At 39.1% G+C, this 19,798-nt stretch overlaps 1 protein-coding gene across 4 annotated transcripts in view; it reads left to right on the top strand.

Annotated features, from left to right (window-relative positions):
- Positions 1-19,798, top strand: part of MED13L (mediator complex subunit 13L) — a 313,009-nt gene that overhangs the window by 275,799 nt on the left and 17,412 nt on the right. For all 4 annotated transcript variants that reach the window (XM_082416714.1, XM_082416716.1, XM_082416713.1 and 1 more), the window contains exons 20-29: positions 1,323-1,515; positions 2,204-2,630; positions 3,218-3,437; positions 4,726-4,914; positions 8,265-8,488; positions 8,680-8,822; positions 11,995-12,153; positions 13,452-13,628; positions 15,188-15,345; positions 17,995-18,156. In XM_082416714.1, the coding sequence (XP_082272840.1) occupies positions 1,323-1,515; positions 2,204-2,630; positions 3,218-3,437; positions 4,726-4,914; positions 8,265-8,488; positions 8,680-8,822; positions 11,995-12,153; positions 13,452-13,628; positions 15,188-15,345; positions 17,995-18,156 (2,052 nt within the window). The remainder of the gene's footprint in view (positions 1-1,322; positions 1,516-2,203; positions 2,631-3,217; positions 3,438-4,725; positions 4,915-8,264; positions 8,489-8,679; positions 8,823-11,994; positions 12,154-13,451; positions 13,629-15,187; positions 15,346-17,994; positions 18,157-19,798) is intronic.

The raw sequence follows: 19,798 nt of genomic DNA, 5'->3' as shown, positions 1-19,798 counted from the left end.
TACATAAATTCCTGTTACTTTTGAAAAATTAGAATCATGTCTGTCTTTGAAGAGTTAGTGCCACATTTCTTCTGCTTAAAGTACATATACACTAAGGTTTTCGTACCTTATACTTCTAATATCTTTATATTTGACAAGAATAAATGAAACTAATATTTATAAAGTATTTAGAGCTGCGACAGGCATATTATAAGCATTACAAAAGTGTTTGCTAAATAAGATGCCAAGTTGAATTTCAAAAATACTCCATAACGGAACATTCACTATCTATACATGTATGAGTACACACGAAATAGTAAACTTACGTGTTGCTACAAAGAAGTGAGAAGATGCTAAAGTATGAGGTAATGGCATCAATTAAGCCACTGAAGGAAATCCTTGGATACAGTAATTTCTAAACAGTGCCTGGTTCATGATGCCTAATAATATTAAATCATAATTACCCTAACACAGAAAACTTGTCTAAGCAATCTTAAAGCCCAGCCATTCTTTTGAATGAAGCTTTCAACATAAGTTACAAAACATAAAAGGACTGCCAGATCATTTTAGGATTGCTCTTTTGGCAGTAATACGTACCTGCTTCAGAAGAGTGTACACTAGAGAATTTTTAGGGGCTTGGTAAGCCTCCTGTTCATCAACTCTAGTAAGGGCTAATAATATGGGCTCTTCTGCTGGTGAACAGGTAGCTAGGTAGCTTACTTTTTGCAGGTATATTAATTCTCTGCCATAAGCACCCATTTAATGTCCTGCACGTCAGTAACAGAATCTCACTGTGCTAAAACAACTATTTACTTTTAAAAAGTGATCAGCATATCCACTGTTTCCGTGGCCTCTGCTATTGGTGATCTCCAAATGTCTGTAACAATGTAACAGATGGCCCATAAAATTTTAATGTTATCTTATGGGAGAACATCATAAGTCGGGATTACTTAAGAGGTTTTAGTGGACATATGTCTCAGTCAGCCTAAGTAGGCAGGAATCTGGTTAATTCTTTATTTGACCATTAGCAATCAGGTAGTGCTCAGCAATCTTCCCTTGTGCTGGAGGAAGCGGTTGGGGTGAAGAAACATTCATTTTTCTTTAAAAGAAACTTTTTTCCTTAGAGAGCCTAGTCCAGGTTTTGGAGAGACAGAGGACCGTTTCAGGTACATTATAATTACCAGAAGGGACCAGCATATAATGTTGGTTTGGTTGCGTGTGGTAACGCTAAAAGACAAAGGAAAATGCTTCCATGTGTATGGTCAAGAATCTCCGTGGTAACGATGTGTACTGAACGAAGGAGTGGTTCCTGTTGTAAACGGCGATCTGGTTTGTGCCGTCAGATGTGTAGGCTTGGGCAGCACAAGCCTATCTGCAAAGTGCTGCGCGACGGGATCATGCGCGTGGGGAAGACCGTGGCGCAGAAGCTGGCGGAAGAGCTTGTGAGCGAGTGGTTTAACCAGCCGTGGGGCAGCGAGGAGAGTGACAATCATTCCAGACTCAAACTTTATGCGCAAGTTTGCCGCCATCACCTAGGTACATGGGGATGTATTTGGCAAAGTAGAATTTGAGAAATAGCAGATTGCTCCCCCTGCTCCCTATTAGACACGCAACATTATACTTCTTTTGTCTCAGGAAATGTTACTGTTCCATTACTGTGTTGATTTAGGTCTAATTTTTGCATTCTAAGTAGTTAAATGCTAATTTTTATGTGCATGTATATTCTTTAAAAGCTATTTAAAGTAGCCTAAGGAAGTCATATCTAATTTACTCCACATTTCAAAAATGTAGCAGCATGCTTTGGTATTAACTGCTTAATTTTAACCCAGATTCCCAAGAGAATCTTAGATGCTTACAAAGCCTTATGCACATAGGAGCATAATATACCATGATGGGTGTAGAATATACGGCCTGTCAGTTTTCAGTGAAGGCGTGTGGAATCAGTCTGAAAGGAAAATGTTACAAATGATTGATTTTCTCCTCTCCCCCGCCCCCCCCCCCAAATTAGGCTCTTCCCCAGAATTTATAGTAAGTAGCTCCATGTTTATTTCCATGTTTACAGAACATACAAGCTTATGTTCAGTGGTAGAGATAGCATTTTGGGTGTCATAGAGTAATGCAACCTGGAAGCATAATTTTTTTAAAAGTGACTATTCTAAATATCTGCTTCAGCCAGACACTGCAGAACATTCCTAAAGTCACCTCTCTGCGTGTACACTTTCAGCACCTTATCTAGCCACTCTGCAGCTCGACAGCAGCCTGTTGATACCACCTAAGTACCAGACCCCACCAGCAGCAGCACAGGGACAAGCTACACCTGGGAATGCGGGGCCTTTAGCTTCAAATCCAGGATCGGCAGCTCCCTCAGCTGGCAGTGCATTTAATCCCACCTCCAATGGCAGTTCTGTGAACCCGGCAGCAAGTAGCTCCGCATCTGGTTCCTCTGTGCCACCGGCCTCGACATCTGCCTCTGCTCCCATTATTAACCAGATAAGCACTACCTCTTCTTCAGGATTCAGTGGTAGTGTCGGAGGGCAGAACCCCAGCGCTGGGGCCAGCTCTGCAGAGAGAACGCAAGGGAGCATAGGCTGTGGTGGAGACACTGAGCCTGGGCAGAGCTCCTCTCAGCCCTCACAGGATGGACAGGAAAGGTACGGTACTCTGACCAAGACGAGTGGCTTCAGCTCGGACCCCTTGTCTGCTCTTCCTCTGCACCCCCAGCCCCCTCAACTTCATGAGTCTCTAAACCTTGTAAAGTGTGTATTTCTCTTCTTCCCTCAAGAGAGTAACAACTGTCAGTCTATAGTTCAGTGTTAAGAAACTTGAGAACTTCTTCTAAACTTATTATATTACTAGTATAATGGTAATATATACTTACTAATTAATATACTTAATGTAATTAATATTACTGTTAATACTCTTATTATATGAACATAATATATGGATAATAGTAATAGTAAGCTCTTACTATTAATGTAACAGCATTATAAAACATCTTTGTAGAATGAAGCCACGATGTGGTGGGGGGGAGTTGAAAAAGATCTCCCATTTTAGAGGAGCATATTGTTGTTTTCCATCCATCTGGATGCTAACTGACTTGGTTTGCCTTCATTTTGGTACATATTAATGTTGCATTTAATCTGTAATCATTGTCCAGGGAGTCAGTGTGCTCTGGAATTGATTTATTTTGTATAATTTATATTTATGTTGTGCATCTCATAAGTGACTCTCTCTGCAGTGTTACAGAAAGGGAGAGGATAGGAATTCCCACGGAGCCTGACTCTGCAGACAGCCAAGCCTACCCTCCAGCTGTTGTCATTTACATGGTGGACCCCTTCACTTATACGGCAGAGGAAGACTCCACTTCTGGAAATTTTTGGCTGTTGAGTTTGATGCGCTGCTACACAGAAATGCTGGATAATTTACCTGAGCATATGAGAAATTCTTTCATTCTCCAGGTAACTATTTGCAAGTTTATTTTTTACTTTGTTGTTGTTTTTATGAAAGTAAACAGGTTCATGATTTTTTTAATAATTGTATGTATATGAAAATAGAAAAAAGTATTCTTAATTCTACCTTTTAGATTCAGCCATTATTAGCATTTTGGTGTTTTTCTAGCCTTTTTTCTGTGTTTGTTTACACAATTGAGATCATACTTTTCACGTAATTTTTAGTCTTTTTGTACTTAAAGTTATTCATGAATACTTTTCCACCTTATTTAAAATTCTCACCAAGCAACATATTTTTTATAGACTGCATATTTTCCATGTGTAACTGTTTCTCTACAGTTAGATATACTTTTTTTTTTTTTTTTTTTAACCTTTTCACTGTTATAAATACAACTATAAGGCGGTCCAGTGGTTGGGACTCCGTGCTTCCAATTCCGGGGCTTGGGTTCAATCCCTGGTCGGAAAACTAAGGTCCCACAAGCTGCACAGCGTGACCAGTAAATAAATAAGTAAATGAATGAATGAATGAATAAATAAATAAAGCCATAATAAACATCTTTAGGTATAATCTCTTTCACATTTCAAGTCATTTCTTAAAGTGGATTCTTAGATAAAGATACTGATATATAATGCCAAATTCCTCTCCCAAAAGGTTATAGTTATTTACATTTCTTTCAGGAGTGAAGGAGCATGCCCATTTTCACTGCACCCTTGCCAGCTTTATAGTGTAATAATTTTTAAAAATTTATAATTTAATAGGTGAAAAATGATGTCTTGGGTGTTTGGATTCTTGTTTTTCTGTCACTTTAACTCAAGCCATATTATAGAATTAAAAGATTGAAATTAAAGCTACCAGTATAGTTTGTTGATAGTTTTTCATTGATTTGAAGTTGGTGTCTCAGATGACTAGACAGTAATTCCAAAGATGCCGTGCATACTATGCGTATACCTTACAAAAGTGAGAAGTATATTTAAAAGCAAGTTTTTAAATTTTGGGGCATGGCAACAATAAATTGAGAATTTATCTCTAAAATGGGAACAGGGTAATTTCTAAGTGACAGTGTAACTTGACCAGCAGAGTGACACCTCTTCTTAAATTGCTGGTATATTTGGAATATAGGACTTTATGTTACTGAAAGGAATTAAGATTGAATTATACTATGTTTGGCATTTCTGTATTTTAAAACTAAAGTTGCCTCCCCCATTCAAGTAAAGAATTCATACCATTTCATTTTTGAACTGCCTTGTTAGCATATTAGATCTCTATTTCTAGTTTTATTTGTATTTGTGTCTGTAGATTGTGCCTTGCCAGTACATGCTGCAGACAATGAAGGATGAACAAGTTTTCTACATTCAATACTTGAAGTCCATGGCATTTTCAGTGTACTGCCAGTGCAGGCGACCTCTGCCTACACAGATCCACATTAAATCCCTCACAGGATTTGGGCCTGCCGCCAGCATTGAGATGACGCTCAAGAACCCAGAGGTAGGTAGCAGCAGGGCAGAAATTTGCAAAAACACTACTTTTATGCTGAAGATGCAAGCCAGGAGAGTTGCTTGCTTGGTTGGTCTTCTACCTTTATTATAAGAGTGGTAGGTTTCTTTAATCCTTAAGTTGAAATAGAGGAGATACTTCTCTGAACTTGTATAATTTTTTGAGAAAAGAGGCAAGCAAACTCTTGCCATTTTTTGATGTAAGACCTAAGGCAACAATACACTTATCCCTTTTACTTATGAAAGTTCAATTTTCCTATATTTATTTTGTTCATTATTGTTTGAAGCTAATCTGTGTCTTAAATCACTCTCTACCTTCCCCAGCTCATTTTTTTCTCCTGGAACAGCCGCTGTGTATGTGTTTACTCTGCACGGGCCCCTCATTTTCTGATGCTTCCTCCTCCCCTTGTCTCGGTGCTTCTGTGTGTAAATGAACACTTTTTCTCTCCATCTTTGTAAGCCTATTTCCCACAGATAAGTACCTCAGGGGGAATTCTAAAACACCAAAGCAAAACATGTTTTAAACAGAAGTTGTACACTTCTTTTGTTTTACTAATCACCTTATCCTGAAGGTAGATATACAGGGCAGTGTTTAGAACTCTCAAAGCCTTCAAAAATCAGTTCCCACAACTTTTGCATGAAAAATTACCCATTAATAAAGGCCAGCAAACACCTCTTCACCATTAGAGAACTTAAAAACACCAAAAATTGCTAATTTTAGTTGGTAATGTAAGTTTTTCTGGAAAACTAAAAAAATGACGCACTACTTAATACTGCATTTGTTGTAACTTGGTTCAGGTCAGCTTGGTCCCAAGAGAGGAAACTGCATAGCTGACAACTTACATTCACTCTGGGGTTATAGAAAATTTCTATCTTTGGCAGTTTTAGGTTAGTTTATTCTTTTGAGTTTGTATTTTTTACTTTTGTGAGCATGTCATATGTTTTCTCTACTACTAGCTTTTTCTAGAATAAAAATAAATATGTTTCTACTTGTTTCAAATTTGTGTCCAGAAATTGAGTTTGTGCCTTTCTTTATAAACTTTGAACCTTTTAGTTTTTTACCTCTTGTGGTTATTCTGCAATTCAGGTGCAGTCATTCCTTATGCTTTGGTAAGAAGTTATCACAATTTCAAATGACAACTAATAGTAGTCTGCATTTTCAGAGAAGAGAGTAAAGGCTGACTACCTATATTAAGATCTGAGGCATTATGTAATGTTTTAAAGATTATATAACGTACTGACAGAACACCATGGGAGTTCATGAGATATATAGTGAGGCTTAGATTAAAATAAATCACAAAAAATATTCTTTCTTTCCTTTTGCTTTGGAATAGGAAGAGAGAAATCAATCATTTGACTTAATGAAAAATGTAAGAACCAAATGCTGTGAACATTTACTGAGGTTTATAAATTTTTACTTGCATTAAGGTGCAATGGCTAATTGCTAAATGCTGCCTCTCCCTCAGTCTGCAGCTAGAATTTTGTACTTTCATTCAGCAACTATAGCTGAGTGCCTACCATGTGCCAGACACTGTATTAGGTGTCAACTGTGCAGTGGTGAACAAGACACCAGTCCCCTGCTTCCAGGAATTCTCATTTTCTGCAGTGGCACAGTCTCGTGCAAGCTCCTGGCAGCCACTGTTCTACTTGGTGTCTCTGTGGGGTTGCCTGTTCTGGACGTTTTTTGTAAATGGAATCTTCCAATATAGAATGTTTTATGTCTGCCTTCTTTCACTTAACATAATGTTTTCGAGGTTCATCCATGTCATAGCATGTATCAGTACTTCATTTCTTTTTATGGCTAAGTACTATTCCATTATATGGATAGACCACATTTTGTTTTTCCATTTATTAGTGGATGGGCATATGGATTTTTCCACTTTTTGGCTATTGTGACTAACCCTGCTCTAAACATTTGTGTATGAGTTTTTGTGTGGCTATATGTTTTCAGTGTTCTTGGTAAGTACCTAGGAGTGGAATTTCCGGGTCTGTGGAGAGTGAATGGATCAGTGATAAGGTTTGAAACTTGAGCAAGTTGTTGAATATGTATCCCTAAAATGAAGGAATTGGATTAACTTATCTCCAAGGTCTCTTTTAAGTTTAAAATTCTGTAATTCCATTATTACTGTTTCTTATGCTATATAGTTCAGGGGTTGGCAACTCTGTGGGCTAAATCCAGCCTGCAGCCTGCATTTGTATGACCAGCTAGGTAAGAATGATTATTACATTTTTACAAAGAGAAGATTATGTGACAGAGACTCGTAAAGCCTAAAGTATTTACTGTCTGATCCTTTACAGAAGTCTGCTGACCCCTGCCGTAGTTTACTAGATATTGAAATGTATGTAAAGCTGGAAACAGAGATGACAATTAAATTTCATCACAGTTTATCTAAAATATTTGTCTTAGGTAACAGCTAACACTTTGATCTCTTAAATTACTTACACACACACATCATAAAGTATAATATACATACTGAAAAGTACCCAGTCTTAAGCATACTGCTTGATGAATTTCCACTAAGTAAAAATATTACGTAACTAGCACTAGAAACAAAACATAACAAGCATCCAGAAACCTCTCTAATGTCCCTTCCAGTCACTCCAATGGTAATCACTATTCTGACTTACAACAGCATAATTTGGCCTGTTTTTGGCTTTATATAAATGGAATCATAATTTACAGTGTTTTGCGTCTGGCTTCTTTTACTCAGTGTTGAGAATCATCCATTTTGTTGCTTGTAGCAGTAGTTTTTTTCATTCTCTTTGCTGTTTAATATTCTGCTTGTGTAACTTTATCACAATTTATCATCCATTTTACTGTTGATGGTTATTTAGGTTATTTTCTCTTTGGAGCTATTGATAGTATTGTAACCATGCTTATACCTGTCCTTTGTAAACATATATGTGCATTTTGGGGGGTCAGAGGGTATGTGTTTGTTCAGCTTTTACAGGTGTTGTCAACTGCTTTTCCAAAGCACATCATACTCCAGCAATGTGTGAAAGTTCTAATTGCCCTGTATTCTCACCAATACTTGATGTTTTCTGTCCTTTATATTTCAGACATTCTGGTGGGTGTGTAGTGGTTTTAATCCACTTTCCTAATGACTAATGAAGTTGGGCCAATAATAATTTCTTTTAATAAGGAAATAATTGGCTTGGTTGGGTTCCCTACCTTATATAACTTAAACAATTTTTTTTGTATCATTATTATTTGTATATATAGGACTAGTTGGGAGGCAATCTATTGTCATTTCTCCCTGTTGGTTTCCCTCAGTGCTGTATGGGTTTTGTTGTAAACATGGAGTGGCTTTGTGTTGATACTGATTCTGATTTTGATTTCAGCGGCCCAGCCCAATCCAGCTTTACTCCCCTCCTTTTATACTGGCCCCAATCAAAGACAAGCAAACAGAGCTGGGAGAGACATTCGGTGAAGCGAGCCAGAAATACAATGTGCTCTTTGTGGGCTATTGTCTGTCTCACGACCAGCGCTGGCTTTTGGCTTCCTGCACTGACCTCCATGGAGAATTATTAGAAACATGTATTGTAAATATTGCTTTACCAAACAGGTGAGGAGCCTTGGTGTTTATGGTGTGTGTAAATTGATGCTGTGCCTTTTCTCAGGTAATGGATCTTTCTAACTTTCCTATCTAAATGCAGTGGGTAACATGTGGGTGGGTTCTTTGGAATTTTCTTGGTTTTGTCTTACTAAAATGATAGCTTTGATTCATTTGGGGACCCTTTTCCATGTCTGTTTTAGATCACGGAGGAGTAAAGTATCTGCACGTAAAATTGGACTACAGAAGTTATGGGAATGGTGCATAGGTATTGTCCAAATGACATCTCTGCCCTGGAGAGTTGTAATTGGGCGACTTGGGCGTCTTGGCCATGGGGAACTTAAAGGTGAGAAATTCCTGAAACAAAGGAAAGGAAAAGGGCTGAGCTAATGTCATTAACTAAGCTGAGGGAGAAAATTATAAAGTTGGTAGTAAGAATAAAGCAGATTATATTTTCTGATTCTTTTAAATGTACAGGATAAACCAGTGGCTTTTAGACTTTTCATTAGCAAAATCATTTACACAAAGAAAATCTTAAATATAACATTGAACCCCAGTATATAAAACAGAAAAAGAATTTTTTTAATATAAAAATGATACTTGGTAAATTAGAATTTCTAACATTTATATATTGTGAGAAGAACAAGTCAGTTTTAACTGGAAAATTTTATAACAGAGATTATGGATGAGAGTAGAAGTCATATACAGCCTTTACTTTCATTTGCTGGTTTGTTTTTGGTGGTTGACGGTGATGAGCTTTGTATTTATTTTTGTTTTGGTGGCATGATCGCAAGATAATCCTGATTGACAAGGACAAGTAGTTGCAAATTGGAAGAGTCTTTATTCACATTGCCACTGTCTGATAGTCTTCAGTCTGGAAATTTAAGAGAGCAGATTTTTTTTTAAGTTGAATCCCCCAATATATCTACCAACTGCTTGTATTTCTTATCATAAATATAAGAAAGCACTAAAAGTAACTGCAACATAACACAACTGACCACTGGCAGCTGCCTTGCCTGGCGTTGAGCCCAGCTCATTTATTATCCTAGTGTAGCTACTTGTACAGTTTTATATGAGCAATATGAACAGGCCTAGATTATTTTTTTAAAATCCTATCGATTAATGACACATTTATAAAAAGTTCAGTATATGCATATAGATGGGAGAAGTTTTTGTTTTTGTTTTTAATATTTATTTATTTGGTTTTGCCAGGTCTTAGTTGCAGCAGATGGGCTCCTTAGTTGCAGCTCGCGGGCTCCTTAGTCATGGCATGCAAACTCTTAGTTGCAGCATGCATGTGGGATCTAGTTCCCTGACCAGGGATCGAACCTGGGCCCCCTGCACTGGGAGCGCGGAGTCTTAACCACTGCGCCACCAGGGAAGTCCCAGGAGAGGTTTTTTTCTAACGTCTGCACAAAAGCAAACATATGTCACAAATTAGCTTGGTGGTTTTGCACATGCCAAATATATATTAGAACAGAGTTGGTAAACTTTCTTTATAAAGAGCAAGGTAGTAAATATTTTTGACTTTGCAGGCTAGCTGGTCACTGTTGAACTACTCAACTCTGCTACTGTAATGCCAAAGCAGCCATAGACAATACCCCAGTGAATTGGTGTGGCTGTGTTCCAATAAAACCTTGTTTACAAACAGGTGGTGGGCAGGATGTGAGCTGCGGACCATAGTTTGCTGACCCTTGCGTTAGAGTGTGCATCTTATTTCTTTACATGAAACTTATATCCGGTATTTGTGGAAACCCTGAAATAAAACCCCTGATACAGATACAACTTGCCTTGTAGTAAGTGCCTAAGTGAGTTAATTATTAGGGTTTAACAGCAGTTTATACAAATATTATATAATATGTATTAAGTAAGTGTTTTCTTAGGAATCTATTATACACAGAATTTTTTTGTATTAAATTATACTGTAGACCAATAGAAAATATTATCCTTTTCATTTTTAAAAGAATATTATGCTTATAATGAATCTGTATGAGTAGCCTGGAGGTCTAATACATCAGGGGATTCATCATTTCATTTCTGTCAGAATTCCTATCTTCTCTTTTAGTATGCCTTTTAGTCAATCTTATTTCTTAAAGGCTTTGAGCTACTCTTAACCCTTGGGAAAAGTTAGAATATAATAGAAAAGAAGTAGAGGGGATAAAAATGTAGCCTAGTAGTCTAGTTACTTGGTATTTTGGAAAATTATTAAAGCCATCGCCTTCCCTTTTATGATTTTTTAGAAGGGACATACTCTTCTTTCTTATCTCTTGGGGGAGAAGAATGTAAGTGTGACTGAGGGCTCCATCAAAAGACTGAGAGAAAATGTACTTTCAAGGAGTAAAAACACGGAGAAAAGCCTAGTGTCCAGGACATCAGCTTCCCAATCTACAGTTTCTTCCTTTGGGGAACTGAGGTCTGCACCACGTTGCATTTCTGTGGGGCAGTATCAGATGTGAGTCCACAGATTTCACAGTCAGTTTTGTGAATCTCTGTTCTTTATCACCAGTGTTTGTGATAAAAATAATCATACTGTCTTCTCCTTCTTACTTGGTTTTTATGTACCGAACTCACTTCTCTTTGGTATTTCTGTGATTTTTAAAAATACTCCCTCCTCCATGTTCCTTGACCCTTTTATTTCAGCCACTTCAGTTCAGTGTTCATTAGGAATATGAAATGTGAAAGTTTTTTTTTTTTCCACGTGCTTTTTAAGGGGAGAGCAGGTTGTTTGAAAAAAGTATGTGGAGGTAGAGAGGTGGAGTGGTGTTACATCAGTGGGATGTGACATGACAGCAGTGTATGGCTGCAGTAATGTGACGTGCTTCATGTGTGTCGGGGGTCAAAATAAAGGGAGGACCAAGTGCTTCTCAAATCCCGGAGTAACATTACCCTCAACAGTTCTGTGAGGAGACATAGTGCCTTTGTTTGGAGGCAATAAACAGATGATAGAAAGAAAATTTGTGGCACCTTTTTAATCTGAACAATTAATGTGGCATCATTTGGAGCACTTTACTTGCACCCATTGCTTATCCGATCTTTGGGCATGCCAGGAAAGGGTCCCCTTCGTTTCTTCTGCTGCTTGCGTTTCATGAAACAACCAATCTACGTTAGCAGTAAACAAAACTGAGGTTCACCCCAAACTGTGCTGTCTTCTGAAGAAAAGTGTTCACAGGGGTAGTGAAAGAACCGGACCTGGAGAAGGAGAAAGGACAGAACATACTGGCATCACCATTGAAAAGTATTTTAAGTGCCTAAGTCTGCCCGGGTCTGTGCCGGACTCACAGGTCATTTCAGACATGATTTCAGTCTCTGTAGTCGTTGGCCTTTGTTTCTTTGTTAATGAAGTGTAATCGAGGTCAAGTAACATTTTCTTTGTAGCAAGGAGGGGAACCTGTATAAAGCCATATTCCCTTCAGGGCCCAATCCTAGAAATTCAATTATCAGGCAAAACTGGTAAAATGCTCAAACCTCACATCAATATGAATTTCTGAAGACTGTGTGATTGTGATATTTGATTCCAGATTGGAGTATCCTCCTTGGAGAATGTTCACTACAGACAATCAGTAAACGGCTCAAGGACGTGTGCCGGATGTGTGGAATCTCTGCCGCAGACTCTCCTTCTATCCTTAGTGCCTGCCTGGTTGCCATGGAGCCCCAGGGGTCCTTTGTAGTGATGCCAGGTAAATCTCACCAGTTTTGTTAATTAGGTATCAGAACAGTTCAGTCCATTCAATCTTAAGTCCACACACAAGTATAGAATGTATCTTTATTATCTTTATGAGAAAAAATTGTACTTAGGGCTCAAAATGGAAACCATTTGGTCTCTTCCAAGGGGAGTGGTTTGTGATTTTATTATCTTTGTTGACCATCACTTGGGAGAGAGCCCAAGTCCTGGGTGTGATTGAGAGCTCTTACAGTCATGGCGAATTATTTGACCCCAACCTGTTGTTAGTGTATGAAGTTCACCCTCCAAAAGTGACTTAAGTGGGCACCAACATGGTATGTATTTTAATACCCTTTTGAAGAAAGGTATTTGATAGACTCTTCAAGCAGCCTCAAGAGGATGTTTAGAGTCTCTCTGTGGTTGAAGATGAATGTGAAGTAAACGGGGTAGAGCATTGAGCACAGTGCGTGCTAGCCACAGTAACTCAGTAAGTGCCAAGATGTGGGCAGCCGAAACATCATGGCCACAGAATTTTTTTAAAAACAGCAACTAAGCTATTTTATAATTTAATAGCTAAGCAGTTTTATATTTTTTAAACCTGTTTTTACCACCCAGGTATTTCTTTGATCAAACAGGAGACCCTTGTCCCCTCCCTGTAAAAATCAACAGAAGTGTTGTGGTATGAGAATGTGGTTGCTTGTGGTCAGTCTAGAGAGAGACAGATGTCTGTACTGGCCTGCTGGTCAGACCCTGGGTTAATTGTCACCTGCACCAGTTGGGCAAGTTACATCATTTCTTTGTGTTCTGTCCTCCTCATGAAATGGGGGTAGTAGTTCCTGCCTCTGAGGTGTAGCTTTGATGATTGAATGATATGATATGAATAAAGAATTCAGTACAGAATCTGGCATGTAGTACACATTCAATAAATATTAGTTGTAACAATTATTAGTTGAATGGTACCATTTCTACAGAATTGCATTGTTTGGGAGAACAGTCCGTTATAAATTATTAGCAGTCACAGGAGGAAAGAAAGTTTTATTTTTAGAAATACTTCTTATTTAAGTAATTAAAACATATTTGGTCGACTCAATCCAATTTTTTCTTAACCTTGCCAGTGTGAAATGTGGCTTGAGTTATCATAGCTAATCTGCTCTGAGTCAGTTTCTTGAAACTATTTAGACAAGTGGGCTCAACTGTAAATGTGTATCCATGTGTAAATGTGTGTCAGACTCACATCAGTCCAGCTCAGGTCATTTCTGGAGTTGTTCACTGCTGCACAAAAGGCATGATACATTTTTTTCCCCCCTTTTTAAGATGCTGTCACAATGGGCTCTGTTTTTGGCCGAAGTACTGCACTGAACATGCAGTCATCTCAGCTTAACACCCCTCAAGATGCTTCTTGTACACACATCTTGGTGTTCCCAACATCGTCAACCATCCAAGTGGCTCCAGCCAACTATCCCAATGAAGATGGGTTTAGCCCCAACAATGGTGAGTGGAAGACCCTGTATGCATAGAGCGGCTCCGCTCCCTCAACAAGACACAGTGCTAGAGTAAAGAGTCGCTGGGCCGCTGCAGGTTCTTCTGTGTCGTAGTGAACAGCATATGAAATGTGAAGAGGGAATTGAAGGTTTGAGAATCTTTTTGGTTTTGAAGATTTAATTTGCACTGTTGCCAAGACCAAACAAACACTTTCCTCTCTTGGGTAATTAGCTTTCTCCTGTTTTTCATTAAAGGCAAAAAAATAGTATCTGCTTGATAGTGTCCTGTACATGGGTGTCACTCTTTCAATAAAGATTTCTTGATCTGATTTGAAATGTATGAAGACTGCTAGGCAGTGTGAAGATAGCACCTGTCTTTAGCTGATGACTGGGAATCTAACTTGCTCTAAAACAACTCCTTATTTGATTAGTCTTGAAATTTTTTTTTAAGTAATTTATTTTTGGCTGTGTTGGGTCTTTGTTGCTGCGCGCGGGCTTCTCCTTGCGGTGGCTTCTCTTGTTGCGGAGCACGGGCTCTAGGCACGTGGGCTTCAGTAGTTGTGGCATGCGGGCTCAGTAGTTGTGGCTTGTGGGCTCTAGAGTGCAGGCTCAGTAGTTGTGGCGCCCGGGCTTAGTTGCTCCGCGGCATGTGGGATCTTCCCGGACCAGGGCTCCAACCTGTGTCCCCTGCATTGGCAGGTGGATTTTTAACCACTGGGCCACCAGGGAAGTCCCCTTATTTGATTATTCTTAATAGATTTTTATGGTTTGAATATCTTAAGGCGTTTGTTAAGCAATGATTATTTATAAACTGTAAAACGCTCAGTATTATGCAGCTGTTTGCATTGTTTTTTGAAGAATTTTTAGCAGCTACCAACATTTACTCCTGTTAAACGGGAAGGGTAAAAGGATACCGTCCTGTGTGTGTGTATATAGAAAACACACATAATATGATCACAGTGTAATAATAAATACAGAAAAAGAATCAGCAAAAATGTTCATGGTGATTGGGTTTCCCCTTTTATACTTTTCTTTCCAAATTTTCTGCTGTGCGTGTACCTTACTTTTATGATACAGGAGAGAGGATTTCTTAACAAAAATATCATGCTTTGATCTGCTCGTATAATAGGCCTCCAGTTTGAGGGCAGGTTCACACTTATTAGCATGCATTAATTCAGCCTTAAGTATTTTAGATGCTAATTGGATGCATAGATGGTGTCTGCTGTTTTCTTGGATGGTGTCAATTTTAACTTTGTTTAATAATTAAATTGCTTCTTTAGCTAATGTTTTGCCTTCTTTTTATGTGCCTTTGGAGGCTGTACAGAGTGTGGAGTTTTACGTTCTTTATTTCTCCATTCTGTTAATACTTCACATTAGGAGATCATTGGAGAGAGTACAAAATGCAAGAATAATTTGCAGCACCTTGAACCCAGTGGGCACGCGTTAAGTCTTACTAAGTTGTTAACAACACATGCCTGTAATAGTCATAGGCCAGTAAACCATGCATTGGTTTAAATTGGGGCTATGGATTAGCTTTTTAATTTTTGTCCTTTTTTTCTCTCCCTCTAGATGACATGTTTGTTGACCTTCCATTCCCAGATGATATGGACAATGATATTGGCATATTAATGACTGGGAACCTCCATTCCTCTCCCAACTCCTCCCCAGTTCCCTCCCCAGGCTCTCCTTCTGGAATTGGTGTGGGCTCTCACTTCCAGCATAGTCGGGTAAGGACGACTTGAAATAGGTTGTTTAACACCACCTCAGCCTTCAGGAAAATCCTCTAGAAGTGCCGTCATCTTTTACTATGTGCACCTTTCTTCCTGATGGTCTTGGTCCCTGGTACAAGAGAAGTAAGTGTGGGACCGTGACTCTGTAGTTCCATTTTGAACAAAGCCGGAATTCTAAAGAAATGTTATTATTATTCCTGATGAATGTGCTTAATCAGAATAGTCCCATTACAGCTGCAAGGGTTTTATGCAATTACTGTTTTTGAGCAAAAATTAATTTTGGTTGCTTGCTGCTTCCCAGTTATTTTTTAATTTTTTGCCAGAACAGTGGCTTTTCAGAGGCTAGTTCAATAACCCTGCTTATTTAACATGCAGAGTAACTGTGTTAATTGAATAACACATTGTTGATGGTTAATTATCGGGAAAGGAGCTTAACTGGTCTTGGTTTATGTCATGGTGCCTTTATTTAGGCACGTTAGATGTTCTCTGTAGCCAGCTTGCAGGAGTGGGAAGAGCCCACAGGAGGCTGATTTTGGAGAAGTGTCCAGGTTAATACCAGAGTATTAAGGAAAAAACAGAGCTTACAGCTAGTTTCATCTTTAAATATCCCAGGATATTAGAGGTGAATTAGCAGAAGATTGAAGTGTTAAAGGTTCTGCCATCAGCTCACGTTAAGTTTCTTTAAAAGCTAGGTGATTCATGCCTTGTCACTGTATTACACTTTTTACTTAAAATGTTAAGAGATTGAGGGGTTAAGACAGAAAAATAGCTCTGTCTAGTATCTTAAACTGGACAAGTATAAGCAACCTGCTTACAAACTCATTAGGCACAAAGACGTTCTTCGAGGACTTAGGTTTCTGTTAGGTGGGACTTTTATTGCCAGCCCTGAGTTCACTGAAGGACAGTCTAGAGAAAAGAAGATTGAAAACTTTACTTTCAGAGAAGATGAAACCAGGGAAGGCCACCTCAGTGGACTGCCCTCATGTTATGCCTGCCCCCTAATTCTCCCTTCTGCAAGGAAGGGATTGTAAATGTCTTTATTTCCTCCGGTCATTTGCCAGTTAATGACAATTTATTGGTTCATTGGAGATTGTTGTGATGGGGACCAAGAACACAAATTTTACATTGGATAGTTTTAATTTAGGATTAATGTGAATTCTAGAGGGAAATAGCATTGCAGCTAAGAATGCATGCCCTGGAGCTTGATAAACATCACTCTGAATTATAGCCGAACATCTTCCTAGCTTTGTGACTTTGGTCAAGCTTACTTTACCTTTCTCAGCCTTAGTTACCTTATCTGTGAAATGGAAATAATAGCAGCTACCTCCCAGTACTGGTTTTTATAATTTAGCTCCTCCGATAAAAAAGAATTGGTAACTGAAGTGTAGTGTTAGTTTTGTGAGAAACAGAGGCGTGCTTTATTTTCTCCCTTTGTTGGCACCTCGAGCCGTTGAATGTCACACTTCAAACAGCACTATGCTGAAGCTGGTCAGGTGGCCTTTTCTAATCCTGAGCACCTGCAGCCAGGTGACCCCTGAGAGGCTTTCGGCATTTCCTCTTTCCGAACCATTAAACATTCTTTGATATCCAGTTAAGAAATTACCACAGGAGAAAAAATTTGTTCAAGGTTGCAGTAAGTTTTTATTTTTTAACCAACTCAGCAATGATACAACTTGGTGTAGTAGTTGAGGATTTTTTTCTTCCTTGAAACAGAAGGCTTTTGAGAACAAATGGATTACTTATTATTGCTTTTGCATAAAAGGTACATTTTCAACTCTTGAAGCTAGCTAAAAGAGTCAAAGACAAGGAAAATGTCAACTGCAGAAATGCCCAGTAAGGCTCTCACGGGAGTCCCTTATTACCGGGACTGCTGTAAATTGAAACAAGGCTTCTTCAGGAGCAGATCTCACGCTGCTGGCAGGTCAGATACCGGTGAAGTGTTAGAACGTTATTGACAGTGGATAGTCAGGTGTGCGCGTGTATTTTTGGTTGGTTGCTGGTGAAGGAGCACGTGGGTGTGGTGGTACCTTCAGCTGTCAGATTCCACTCTTTCCGTTTTTAGTTTATTACCTAATAATGCCATGGAGCAGATTTTACATTCTGCAGAAAAGGAACCAGAGAAAATAAACCTGTATTTACTTGGCTGGTGGTGTTAGTTTTACTGGTACCTTCTGCCTGAGCCGTAGTTTTCATCAGATATCTGTGTGTGCAGCAAAGACACTGCCTCCCCTGTTGACCTTTCTTGGTCAGTTGACATTTTGGTGTGAGATGCTGCCAGGAAGGGGATTAGTCACTACAGTGTGCAGGGAGAATTGATAAAAAGTTGGGTGAAGGTGGTCAAAAAGTACAAACTTCCAGTTATAAAATAAGTGTCCTGGGGATGTAATGTATGGTGACTTTAGTTAATAATACCATATTGTATATTTGAAAGTTGCTGAGAGTAGATCTTTTAAAAGTTCTCATCAGAAGAAAAAAAAATTGTAACTCTGTATGGTGGTGGATGTTAACTAGAGTTATTGTGGTGATTATTTCCCACAGTTAGAATCATTATGTTGTACACCTGAAACTTAAAAAGTTGTTGGTTTTTAAAAAAGCTGTATTTGGTAGTAAATGCTGATCATGCTTTTGGGACTTTGTTTTTTTCAGAGCCAGGGAGAGCGTCTTCTTTCCAGGGAGGCGCCTGAGGAGCTGAAACAGCAGCCGCTGGCCCTTGGGTATTTTGTATCGACCGCCAAGGCTGAGAACCTCCCCCAGTGGTTTTGGTCATCGTGTCCCCAGGCTCAGAACCAGTGTCCCCTCTTCCTCAAGGTTGGTTTGGTGTCGTATTTGAAGTTGGGGGGTGAGTGACGTATGCTCAAAGTCAGTCTTGGTTAGAATTTGCCTTGGGCACCATAGTCTTATTCTGCTCCCCGACTCTCTCACATCTACTTAAGAGTCTGAGGGTATGTTAATTACAGGCAGAGGTGGAGAGCAGAATTTAGGAGAGGAGCCCAAAACCGTGTCACAAAGAAATGAATGACTGACATTCACCCAAGGAGGAGACTTCACGCGGCTCAACGGACACATCTAGGGTGGCCATGTGGTTCTGTATAAGCCACTGTGGTCAGGGAAGTTACGCCGGGGGGTGGGGGGGGGGATAATGATGACTAGTTGTCCTCTTCCTCCACTGCCACAGGCAGTCAGCGTTCCTTTTTCGAGTAGGGCAGGAGTCAGCTAAAAAATTCCATGTTTCTGCTTGCGCCTTCCTGTATATTTCCTGGAAATTTTTAATCCAAATTAAGAGTTAAAAACAAAAGATCTCTCACTTCCAGTTTGGGTGAGAGAACCTAGAATGACATCCATGGATTGGCAAAAAGCCAACGGTTTGACAACACACTGTTGGCAGAGCTGTAGGGAGATGGCCCTGGTACGGTGGGAAGGCCAAATATTACAACCCTGCACATTTCCCTTTGGATTCAGAAGAACCACTACAGAGTAATCACTAAGATACACACACGTACACATACATACACACACACATAAATCTGGAAGGTTAAAACCAAAAACAATTGAAGTAATTTTATTTTCCTGATGACTTTAACATAGTATTATGAAATCAAAGAATTTATATAAAAATCCATGCAATCTCTCAATTAGAATTACTAGTCTGAACCTAGATTTATTTATCTTTTCCTCTCTCTCTAAAAAGTGTACACATTCTTTAGCTCTGTTTACTGAAAAGGCTTAGGAGCCATGATAGCCTAGCAGCAATAAACACCTTTATTGACACAATTATGGTTTCTCAATACTGTTTATCATTCAAAAGAACCAGAGTTCTTTGAGGAAATGACTGATTGCAGGGCTAAAGTAAGAAATATTCAAGGTGTACCTGAGACATCTTGTCACGCCTAAAAGCAAGGAAGCTACCAAAGATTATTAGAGTCTTATCAAAGGACCCAGTAGCCAACTTGGAGGGGTTCCCATTGCCCAGGGATGGGATCATTTAGTCATTAAAATGAACAATGGTGGCAGTAGATTGATATCAATCTATGGGTTCATAGTTGTGCTGAAAAGCAAAACATTTATACGTCACCTTTTGAAGCTGCCAGAGCAGCAGCTCATTAATCAGAAAATCAAAAAGTAAGGAGAATCAAGCATTTATATTGCCTCTTCTTATATTTTACAATTAATAAAGTAAAACTATACTAAAACTATTACGTTAAAAATTGATGGGGAACTTTATAGTAGATGGACCGTGCTGGTGCCTGCTGGATCCAGGGATCTGTCATATTACTGCTGATGACAGCAGACATCAGGTGCCTTTGGATGTGATGCTGTAAGAAGGGCACAGCGCCGGTTATGAAGTACGGGGATCAGGATAGAAGACCACCGCCACGACACAGTCAGCCACATCCCAACTGTGGAGCCTTCTACAGATGAAAACCTGAAGAGGGACGCTATTTAATTATTT

Source organism: Balaenoptera physalus (genome assembly GCF_965194825.1).
Source record: "Balaenoptera physalus genome assembly, chromosome: 12".
In the NCBI taxonomy this organism is placed as follows: Eukaryota; Metazoa; Chordata; class Mammalia; order Artiodactyla; family Balaenopteridae; genus Balaenoptera; species Balaenoptera physalus.
Note: the sequence above shows the minus strand (reverse complement) of the source record. Positions and strands in the feature narration are given on the sequence as shown.